The sequence below is a fragment of the Leguminivora glycinivorella genome, chromosome 4, assembly GCF_023078275.1.
Source record: "Leguminivora glycinivorella isolate SPB_JAAS2020 chromosome 4, LegGlyc_1.1, whole genome shotgun sequence".
In the NCBI taxonomy this organism is placed as follows: Eukaryota; Metazoa; Arthropoda; class Insecta; order Lepidoptera; family Tortricidae; genus Leguminivora; species Leguminivora glycinivorella.
Genome location: NC_062974.1, coordinates 28100803 through 28113372, shown reverse-complemented (window position 1 = coordinate 28113372; position 12570 = coordinate 28100803). Strand labels below are relative to the sequence as shown.

The following is a 12570-nucleotide window of genomic DNA, read 5'->3' as shown; positions in this document are numbered from 1 at the left end:
TTGACATTGATATCGGACAGTACTTAATGATGAATGAGGATTAGCAGTCCTTATTAGTCACTTGTGTCTGACATTGCGAAGTAACTGTAAAACATCCACATCTCTACAAGATATAAAGTCTAAAGAGATTCTTTGGATTCCAGAACAGCTTAAATATGTATGTTTCAAAAGCTAAGAGATTAGGGTGTTCATGTATTTTAATGCAAGTAAAATAAAATAATGTTCTAAACTACATAGGTATTCCTGTACACCAGCTTATCAAAACCCTCAGGAGTACCTATTCTATTTCATGGCACATTTGCCTTCTAGTCCAACGTTGCTAGCTAATTGCATTAGGCGTTGATCCAATTAATAAACTTGTGCTACTTACAAACAAATTACGCACGTATAATACAATTATTGCAGCTTAATAATTTACATAATTTGTTTACTTTTTTTGTGTTGTGATTACAATGCTACCGCTGCGGTCATCCTTGTGTTATCTTATCAGAAATCCCGTAAGCTCATAAGTAGGGACACGTAATATTAAACACTGAGTTTCACGAAATATTATCTCAGTACATTGTTCGTAAGTGCGTGTAAATATTTGTTCATAAACTTTGCTTCCCGATGGCTATTTTCAGCAAGTTTCAGTCAAAGAGCATTGAATCACTACGTTTTAGTTTCAGTTATGAATTATGATGTACTTACTTAATAATTACAAATAAAATTAGAAATAAACTACTCACTAAATCCACTCCGAGTCCCTCCAGCTGCAAAGGAGCCCATCACGCTCGCCGCGTTGCCACGTTGAACCGCGATGGACAACCTTTGCAACAGGAACGACCCGGAGCGGGGGTCGTGACCACGCTCGCTCAGCCTCCCGCCCAATTCTCTAATAAAGGTTTTGGCCTCTGCGCACCAACAGCCAGTGGTTTCTACGGCAAGAGGGACAAAAATATAATTGGACAGGACCGCGTATTTACGTCTTACTTAATTACTTTACACCTACTAGTAAAGGGAAAATGTAGCCTATAGGGGCTATCACAGATTTAAGATATTTTTTGGGGCTATAGTACAGTTCTCTGTTACCCACTTGTAAACATAGTATACGCACTCAAAATTATACCGTAGTCCTTCGATTATTTTATTTTTATTTCTTCGGTCACTCAAGTTTGCGACTAGAAAAAGGCGCGAAATTAAAATTTCTAATTTTTTTTATGGGCGACACACATCACACATCCGTGCATAAATTTTTAAATATACCGCTTTTTTTCTAGTGCCGAAAGTCGCGGCAGACTTTAGTTAACTTTCTGGATGTTTTCGAACATTGCACCTAAGAAACTGCTGCGGTAGTAATGAATGTTTTGGAACGTACCCTAATGAAACGTCACTTCTGACAAGTACATGAAATGTCAAAACCGTCAAACAAAATGTGAAATCGGCGAAAAAAAAAACAATATTCACAGAAGCAGCTCGAAACATCTACGTGATCTACGATAATTTTGATATTTCTCAGTGTCTCAATTATGTCGGAATCTAGAGTGGACGTGGGCGCGTCTACGGACGAGGAGCCGTTGAAAGATGTGTTCGATCAGGCCATGAAGATGTTTGAAAAGATACAGAGCAGCAATGAACCGACAAACAGCGATGCCATGCAGGTGAACTGTTATTTAAGTTATTTTCATCTTAGTTTTTGCTATTTTGTCATATTTTCTGCTGTCTTGATATGAAAGGATCCACTACAAAGCTTAGTTCCTTTGAAAACATATCAAATCTACTCTAAGGCGCAATTTGATGTAGGCAAGGAAATATTTGTTAGTTTTCTTATTAGCAATGTTAACATGATCTATCCTTCGTAGTTTCGAGTTGTAATTCCCTTATTTCACAATGCTTATGACATGAACATGCAGTTATATAAAAAAAATCTTGCAGATTAGTCTAAAAGCCGCTATAGCAAAGTTTGAGAAAGCTACCAACTTGGTATCCCTGTCCGGGATGTTCAGCACCAATGAGAGCCTGGACGAGCTCCCCACAGAGACGCTGCAGTACTTGCTGCTGCCCGCGCTGCTCGGCTCGCTGAGTCTGAAGCTGTGCGGACAGCCCAGGAAAGAGGTTATACACCTCGCTGAGATTTATTTTAGGTGAGTTTGGAAATGGAAACAGTTAGTCATATTCAAACCGTACATAGAAAACACGTTTTCTCATCTAGATTTTTCGTCTTTCTGGGGCCATTTCTGTACAACAGGTTAAATGCAAAATTAGACTTATATCCACTTAGCTATGTTTGTTGTAAAAGTGCTCTACGACGAGGCCTGCAAAATATGACGTACGATGATACAGAAAAGTTACTTATGGTTGTAAAATAATTACCTATTGAATATACAATGAATATATATGTAATGTAATAGTTCGGAATCTACGAAAACAAGTCTTGTGTTTATTTTCTTATAAGTTTTATTTTAGTGAATAATTAAAAATAAATCACTAATTTAGTCCTTCCTCTGCCTGAAACACAGGAACTATCCTAGCTCAGGCATTTGTATAAAGCATCTCTTATATGTATAACAATTCTTAGCCTTTAAGAACAATCACTGTACAATTATGTTTTTATTAATAAATTATTTGTATTTGTATTTGTATTTGGAGTTATAATTTTATATATAAAAGTCTTTCAATGCAGTATTACTAATATTTTTAAAATAATATTTAGTCTTCTTTCAGCACAATATCCTGTCTATGATATTTTAGGTACTTTTCCTCCATGTGGCACCCTGTAAATGGGCGTTTAAGTTATTTACTGCCACACTGTGCACATGTGAAATTTAGAATGTATTTGCCTTACCTTCCTAACTAGCAGAGTTATAAATTAGTTTGCATCCTACAGAAAATGGTGTATTTTTCTGTATTTCATAATGGGTATATATTTAAACTAAGATATCCTAAAAGTTTGCTTGTTTCAATATTCCAGAGATTTCCTGCAGCGGTGCAAGGATTATGGAGTGACAGACGTAGAGGTGCCACAGCCGGCAGACAGCCAGACTCCAAAGGTGGAGCGAGTAGTCACGGAACAAGTCAAGATTGCTAATATGGTACATGTCTCTATAACTTAATAAAATAAATAAAAATAGCCTTTATTCTACCATAATTCTTATTCTCTATAACTTACTTAGTCTCTATAACTTACTTATCATTAACTTACTTTACAAGATTTTTTTTTAAATGAATTGAATAACTTTTATTATAGGACTAAATTACACAGAAAAAGTATATCTATAAATAAATAATAAATAGTGATCGGTGGCATGTGTCTCGAATGCACATGCTGGTCGCGCGTATTACAAATTATCAAATTACTATGTAAAAGTTAAAGGTTTCACCACAGTTTCACTTTGAAGATGAGTTAAGAACAATTGAAATCCACATCAATTTAAAACTTTGATACAGTATGGTATGCTCTCATATTTTTGAGTATGCATTTTATTTTATTCTGACATGTAAAATTCAATGAGAAATAAATTAATCTAATCTAATCAATTGAAATCAATCTGATGTCTAGTTGTGTCATTTCGATAGTATCGTTTTTGATACCATATTCTGAAATATTTACTGAAAGGTTACTGACATTTCCGAACGGTCGCCGAGCTGTCAAGTTGACTCTGTGACCAGCTGATTTCAAATATTGAAATTTAATTATATTTTTAGCTTTAAAGAGGACTTCTACTCATTGTTAGTTAATTTAAGTAGTAAAGTATTATCAGTGATACAGTTTTGGTGAAATTGACAACGTTACACCGAGTATTTATTGGACTTTGAGGCAGGACTACCCAACTGTCAACGAGTGATCGCAGCCGTTGGAACCTGCGTTTGAAACGGGGAGAGTATTCCGTTTTATTTATCATTTATTTCTACACTCAAACAAAGCTCATTGCTGCGGCCGTGAGCAACGTCAAACAAACAACATTGGCACCGTGCAGTTTCCCTTTGCTTGACGAACTAGTGGAAGCACAAGACGAGACAAGACACATTCGCCACAGACACTGCCGACTACTGACACACTGCACACTATTCATTCCTACAGCTCTCATCTCTGTCGTCATCTTGGCAAATCTTTCAATCTCTGTTGAGATAAGTACTCATCCTTTTTATTACATCTTTCAGAAAGCCAGACGAGTGACAATGGACACCAATATTGCGACCGAAACTCGCAAGGCAACGGCACGACAACTAGAGATGCAGCTAAAAACAACAGCACAGGACCTACAAGAGTCGAGGGCCTTGTCGAAGCAGTTGTTGGAGGAAAGGGAGGAAAGCGAAGTGGAGCTCCAGAAAGTAATCAACAAAAACTCAGAATTGAAAAGGGAGCTGGCGGACAATGATGTGCAGCTGACTGATGCCCGCGGAGAAGTGGACCGTTTGCAAGGCACAATAGACACCTTCAACCAGTGCGCTTCGACACATGAAGTGGCCTTGGCCCGCATCACACAGTTAGAAGAAGAACTGGGTGCGGCTAATGAGGAACTTAATTTGTTTAGGAAAGAGCGGGAGCACTATGATGCTTCGCAGTTACAGAATGTGTACCAAGAGTTGGTAAGCGGTGAAACACAATTGAGTAGGGACTCCAAACACATAGTATTCTTTAATAGTAGTAATAAGTTAAAAAAGTACATTAAGATTAATAGGTATATTAGGAGAACCCAAAAGCTGATCAAAGGCCAGGCATGTATTAAAAAATATAGTAAATTAAAACATACATTAACAGTTATGAAAAATAGGGTTCAAGACTGTCATTCAGAGCTGGAAGTCAAGGAATCAAATTTTCTGAAATTAAATGCCGACATTAACAGGCTGAAAGATGAGCTTTTGGCAGTATCCACCATGTATGAGACTACTAAAAAACAAGTTGAGGAGCACATACAGGCTTTTAATAAATTGCTGCTAGAAAATAGAAATTTGGAGGAGCGGTGTAAGGCATTATTAAATGGAAAACATTGTAATTGTGGCCAAATGCCACCAGCAAAGATTATTCAAGCCGATGTGGCCCACGACACAACTAGGCATGCGGCAGTAGTTAAACAGCCCCCTAGAGCAGTCAGTAAGACTGTTGTTTTTTCAGATCAGATTGGGTTAGGAATGGGCCCATTATTAAGCTACCAGTTAGAGCAACAAGTGACAAATTACTGTTATCAAAACATTACTTTGTCTCATTTATGTGACCTTATTTCAAAGGGATGTTATGATAGCAGTACTACATTAGTAATTTTATTAGGAAATAGTCTTAATGTAGATAAGCTTAGCATAGATAAATTGATGTCCACACTAAATGTTATTGAAAAATCTGGTGTGGGGAAAATTATATTATGTGCACTACCTTATGCAGAAAATGTATCATATGACTATAATTGTAAGATAGCTTACTATAATTCTTTAATGTACCATGCCATAGCTGTTAATAAAAAGTACCATTTCTTTGACTTAAATAAATTCATTGAGCGCTTCATGCTAGCTCCACGGAAGGTATTTTTGCCAAAGAAATTATTTGTATATTTAGTGGAGTTATTGGCCTTCAATATTGAGCCAAATAGATGTAATAGTGTTATATATAAGTCTCAGTCAGCTGACAAAGCCAAGGACCCCATGCCTCATTTAAACTAGATTGTAAGACAGCGGAAAAACACCTGAGTATGAACGTTGTTCACCAGAATATTCAGGGTTTTTCCAGCAAAGAATTAGAAGTAGGATTATTTTTAGATAGTAATAATGTTGAAGTTATGTGTATTACTGAACATTGGTTGAAACAAGAACAGTTGATATTTGATTATGTTAATTTTAAATTAGCTAGTTTTTTTGCCAGAAAATCTGCTGCTCATGGTGGCTCCCTTATTATTGTTAAAAATTGTATGAAGTGTAAAGAGCGCAAAGATGTTGTAAAATATTCCATAGAAAGAACTATAGAAATTTCATGTGTTGAATTAGACAGATATATTATTGTATGTGTTTATAGACCACCATCAGCTGACTTCAGCATATTTGAATCTACAATGGAAAATGTTCTGAATTTAGTATGCAAGGGCCAAAAACATGTTATTGTATGTGGAGATTTTAATGTTAACTTGCTCGAGTCATCTAGTAATACTGTTAAAATGTTCTGTTTGTTTAAATCATTTAATTTATTTAATTTATTTCTTGAACCTACCCGGGTAGGTGTGACTAGTGCAACATGCCTAGATAATATTTTTTGTAACTGTGAATGTATAGATAAGAAATTATTTAACTGTTTTCATTCCGATCACAGCGGCCAAAGGGCAGCTTTCTTAAACGTTATTCATGATACTCCACAAACAATAACATATAGACCCATTACTGGATCTCGCTTGGAATCATTCAAAAATGAAATTCTACATAGTTTGTCTATAATACCATTTTCGCATTATGACTGTAATCATTTGTATCAAGATGTTTTCAATGTAATTCTTAATCAATTTAATAACAATTTCAAAGTGAAATCTATTAGTGGGTCAAAAGTTAAAACAAAGTTTAGTGAATGGGCTACTGTAGGTATTCACAAAAGTAGAAAAAGACTTTATGAACTTTATGGTGAGAGAGAGCTGAACAAGAATTCAGAATTCCTGGACTATGTAAGAAACTACTCAAGAATCTTCAAGAAAGTGTGTTTAACTGCCAAGAAAAACTTTATTAGTTCTAAATTGAAAGTGTCGGACAACAAAGTGAAAACAACTTGGAGTATTATAAATAAAGAAGCTGGTAAATGTAAATCACGCGATTGTCAAGTCAACATTGTATCAGATAATCAACAAATAGTGTCGAACAGCGATGTTGCCTCGGCATTCGAAGATTATTTCTCAAATATAGCCGTTAACACCACAAAATGTTTACATTCTTCTGCGGCTCAAGCCCATTCATTACTTTGTGCTAATGTTAAGAAATGTAATAATTCATTTGAATTTAGTCAAGTAGACTCTGTAAATATTGTTAACACATTCAAGTCACTCAATTTAAAGAAAACGGAAGACTTATGGGGAACATCAGTTAAAGTAATTAGTCATGTCATAGATATAATAGCACCTTACTTGGCCGTAATATATAATATTTCAATTTCACAATGCACCTTTCCAGATCTTATGAAATGTAGCAAAGTCATACCGCTTTTTAAATCGGGTGATTCGAGTGATATAACCAATTTCCGTCCCATATCAATACTTCCTGTACTAAGTAAAGTCTTTGAGAAGCTAATGTTAAATGATCTACTGGGACACTTCAACAGACATAGATTACTTACAAGCAAACAGTTCGGTTTCACAAGGGGCCGTTCCACGACCGATGCTGCTTCGGTACTCATTAAACATATATATAATTTTTGGGAAAATTCTTGTGATGCAATTGGCATATTTTGTGATCTTTCAAAAGCCTTTGATTGTGTGGATCATGGAACGCTCATTTTGAAATTAGAACATTATGGTTTGTCTATAAATGCCCTAAACTTTATGTCTTCTTACCTTAGCAATAGAACACAAACAGTAGTTGTTAACAAAACTCGCTCTAGCGGGACTGTAGTCCAATTAGGAGTGCCACAAGGCTCAATTTTAGGTCCATTCCTGTTTTTGGTTTATATAAATGATTTGCCATGTATAGTGAAAAACTTTTGTGAAATAGTACTTTTTGCTGATGATACATCACTGCTTTTTAATGTTGACCGAAAATCTACGGATTACAATGTAATTAATAGCACGTTAGCTGATGTACTGCAGTGGTTTACTGTCAACAATTTACTTCTTAATTCTAAGAAAACCAAATGTATTCGATTTTCTCTGCCGAATGTTAAACCAATCGATACAAAAATACTTTTGAATGATGAATGCTTAGAGATGGTAGATACAACACTGTTTCTTGGTTTAACATTGGACAAAAATCTACAATGGAGTCCTCATATAAAGAAACTAGCAAGCAAATTAAGTTCAGCCGCATACGCCGTTAGGAGAATCAGGCAACTGACTAATGTTGAGACAGCTCGCCTAGTGTATCATAGTTATTTTCACAGTGTAATGTCATACGGTATTCTGGTTTGGGGCAAAGCAGCTGACATACAGACTATCTTTGTATTACAAAAGAGAGCCATTCGTTCTATTTACAACTTAGGAACACGTGAATCAGTAAGAGAACTCTTCAAAGAAATTAATATCTTAACTGTAGCTTCCCAATACATTTATGATAGTATAATTTATGTTGTTAAGAATTTAGACTGTTTCACTAAGAATTCTGATATCCATAATTATAACACTAGAAACAAAAATAAGCTTGCCATAAAGAAGTTTCGTGTCCGTAAAGTACAGAAGTCATTTGTTGGGCAATGCATTCATTTTTATAATAAGTTACCTGACACTGCTTTGAGATTACCCCTCCCAGCTCTTAAGAACTACTTAAAAAAATCATTGATGTTAAAGGCTTATTACAGAGTCGAGGACTATTTGACAGACAAACATGCATGGCCCGAACCAGAAACTACAAAAAACGAATAGCAATTAAAATAATTGTATTATGTATAGAGGACACAGTTCAGATAAGAAAGCACATCAAATATTTTATATTTTATGTTGTGTAGGTAAATTACATATTTAATGATATTGAGATTCATATTATCTTTTTCTTCTATGACAATTTGATATGTTTTCTCTGAAGAAGAACGACGTATTATTAAGCAATAATATAATTTATTGAAATTGATTTCCATAGAGTACCTAGTCTGTTCATATTCTTTGATGAATACTTTTGCATGTTAAATTGTATGTTGTTATTTAATGCATGTTAATTATAAGATGTAATGTTTTGAAAAGAAGTTGCCCGCCGAGTTTCTTGCCGGTCCCATAGTGGATACCCCCCTCCCAACTGAGGGGGGACTGAAATCTTCTCGAGGCTGAGGCGTAGGGTTAGAGCCGGCGTAGCTTTATTTGACGTTCATATGCGCATTGTAATATGCCTACTTGAAAAATAAATATTTCATTTTCATTTTCATTTTTCATTTGATACTTATGACCAATGTATACTGGATCCTAAACGAGCAAACTAAACATTTTACTAATTTATTATTACTAAAAAGTGGTAAGGTAAGGCCAACACAAAAGGGTTGCAAGGATTTCTAGATATTTTTAAGTAAATGAGATCATTATGTATCACTTCAGGTGCAAAGCCGTGAAGCAAAAATAAAACGCTACAAAGAAATGAAAGAATTAAAAGAAAAACTAGCAAATCTCTCGAAAGCCATGAACTCGGAGCTGGTGGACGATGAAACCAAGCGGGAGTACTTCACCACAATGTTGCAGAGTTACGTTAGCCAGGCGCTGGATGAATTGGGGAGCATTGAGCAGGAGAAACCGCTATTAGAGTATATGGAGAAACACGCCGGAGGTATGTCTTTATATTGTGTTACAAAATTAGAAAATTACATTTGAGTTGCCCTTTTTTATACTTTTCTGCTTTGCCTATTGGTTAACTGTTAGAGAATGCTTTATGGCATTAAGTTCGCCTATTGTACGATTAATTTATTTTGTGCAATAAAGATTAAGTTAGTAAACCACGGCACTTAAGTCTGAACTGCCTACTGAGGAACGCAAACTGTGCGACAATATCGACTCAGGGTCTCACGAGGCAAACTTTTGCCTCGTGCTTAATTTCCTCGCGAGGTCTATGAAATATTTTTTTTTATCTGTTACAGAGCCCAAACCGAAGCAGCCCCGAGCGCCTCCACTGCGACCGATCATCATCACTAAGGACGCCATGCAGAAGGCAGTGTTCGGCGCCGGATATCCCTCGCTGCCCTCCATGACAGTCGAGGAGTTCTATGACAAGCGAGTCAGGGATGGGCTGTGAGTACAAATAGATGGTTAATACATAATAATATACTCGTAAAGCCGAATACAAATAGTTTATTACCTATCTGTTAAGTAACTATTAATATGTCAATTTTGTTATTACCCTAATAATGAATATCATAATGAAAACCATAATTATTTATAAATTTTGTACTACTAAATATTAATGTTCAGTAGCATAATCTAATTTTTACAATTGTATATGCTTATACAACTAGGGAACAAATCAAATTATTTTATTTAATATTTTTTGATTTGTTATTTTTCCAAGTAGTCACACTACTATATATAAATTATAAATTGAAAAATTTCGTTTTTTCTTTCGTGTATGATATCTATTTCAATTTATAATGTATATACTTATCTCAATAAGTAAAATGTAATATTTCTTTTGAGACAAATAAAATATCTTTAAACCGAAATGCTGCCTCGCGCGTAAAACTGCCTTGCTCGTGCGCGCACGATTGCCTCGCCCATATTTATTACCGTGAATCGTGATCGTGAATGATTCATTTTCCTTATCCAAAGAAAAATGCGAAAATCACGAATCACGTGCCACGGCAGTAAATATGTGCAGAACTATTTTGAACACCTGACTGTGAGCCGCCATCTTGCCGAGAAAAAGGCAAACGTGCGAGCATGCACACGGCCGTTTTACGTGCGGTGCGAGGCATTACCTCGCCTCGCGAGGCTGCTCAGTCACTTCGGACCCGGCTAGTGACCAATTTTAAGATGTCAATTTGACCACATTGGGGCTGGCAGGTACTTCCAAGCCATGGTTCTCTTCTCATTTAAATAAAAATCGATAGTTTACAATAATTATGATCCTATGTTGGTCGCAAAATAAATAAATGAAATGAAATGAAATAATTATATTATTTGTGTTTTAGTTTCCCATCGGCCTCGAATATCCCGCACCAGACCATACAGAGTACAGAAGCGGAGGACGATGACGCCGAAAAAGCGACAAAGGTAAGATGCAACTATCTCTCTCACGGTTTACTAAACAGTGTCAACACTGAGCGAGTTACAACAACAGTAGAGGCGAGGCCTTCGCGAGGCAAACAGCCAATGTACATGTGCCTTGAGTCGGTCGCTCGCCCGAGGATAACGTGTTGCCTCGTCCGACTCGTCCGAGGCATTCTACGTAGACCGTTTGCCGCGCGATGACATTGCCTTAAGTCTCGAGTGTGGACCAGTTTAACGAGGTTGACAAATGTGGTGCCACCGTATCGGATAATGGTTTTATGTTTAGTTTTCTTCATATGCTATGCTGACGCCACCTGAAACATTTTTCGACAAGCTGAGATTTTAAAGAAACCTTTTTCTAATTTGATTGCAAGCCTAACTTTATCGATAATGTTAAAATAAAAAATCAATATATTCATTTCTAAATCGTCTACACTTTAGATTTAAAATATACAATTATTATTTTAATTTAAATATCAGAACAATTTATTGGTGCAGTTAACAATAATTTTGTTAAAATACATCTTTTTGTACGTGTCACATAATATTGAAGCCATATTACTATATGAAAGAGAGCCAGTTTTTTATTTTTGACATGTGTTGTTTGACATTAAAGAGAATCGAATTGTCTCGCAAGCTAAGTCAGTTTTTCTTTTTTGGTTAAGGTTATTCGTTTTTTAAATTCCTAGTAGGCAGTGTGTGTTCATGGTAAATAATTGTAGTAGTTTAGAAGAACATCTCTGTTCCAGGAAAAGTTGGAAGAAGACGATGACGAGGAGGAGTTGGCTCGCAAGCGGAACATGGACGAGTACAAGGACGACCACCGCCGCGGGTGGGGCAACCGGTACAACCGGAGCTAAACCATCTTGCCCTAGTCTACCCTGTGCCACAACTTGTACAAATATTCACTTATATCAAGGACGATATATACAGGAACTGATTTTTTCGTACAAAAAAATAACCCGGAAATAGCCCTCAATTCATGTATAAAACAAGATGGCGCTGCTTCACAGCTTGGAAGTTATTAGGCACCAAAAAAATGTTGTTTAGCCTTTACACGAGTTTTTTAAATTGCTAAATACATAGCTGTTATACAACAGCGGCTAGGCCATCCGATCCCTACCCTACCCTATGCACAAAAATCTACTTTTGAAAACATAGATAGTTTGTTAGTTTGCTGATCGCAATGGACTTCGAAAACTATCTCTTAAATTAGCATTCGTGTCACTTACACACAGCCAGCTATTTTGTTTTTAGATTCTTTACAATAGGTATTTTCGATCAGACTTTCACGTCCTAAGCCGGTGGCTTGGGAAGCGCTGTGCTCCTGAACATTATACTCTTTTTAGTGAGGCCATTTGATGATACTTAACGCTCGGTAAAACTAGCTTAGAAGATGAAAAAGTACGTGCGCTATCGATTGCTTCTTCACTCTGGTTGGAAACACCTGGCAATCGATTTCTTAAAGACTCTTACGATGGTCTCGCGTCCACTACCAACGTCCGCTAAGAAAATCCTAACTCGATGGGGAGGATTTCTACTTCATGCATTGAAGGGCAACAGACTACTAAAAATAATCATGCCAGTACCTAAGAATTTTAATTATAATATACTAGTATTTGTTACTTTGTTACCGATAAAAAACGCGCGCGTTGGAGGGTCTACTGTGGAACACTAAAACCTTGATTAAAACAATCGTCACTAGCCGGGTCCACACAGAGCGAGGCGCGTCGCA

At 36.3% G+C, this 12570-nt stretch overlaps 1 protein-coding gene across 1 annotated transcript; it reads left to right on the top strand.

The window, feature by feature from the left end:
• Positions 1-1384: 1384 nt before the first annotated feature.
• LOC125225059 (immunoglobulin-binding protein 1b) lies at positions 1385-12202 on the top strand. The gene is made up of 7 exons (XM_048128572.1): positions 1385-1640; positions 1915-2123; positions 2951-3071; positions 9177-9402; positions 9710-9860; positions 10757-10838; positions 11585-12202. The coding sequence occupies exons 1-7, from the start codon at positions 1509-1511 to the stop codon at positions 11693-11695; spliced, it is 1032 nt and encodes a 343-aa protein (XP_047984529.1). The 5' UTR covers positions 1385-1508; the 3' UTR covers positions 11696-12202.
• The last annotated feature ends 368 nt before the right edge of the window (positions 12203-12570 follow it).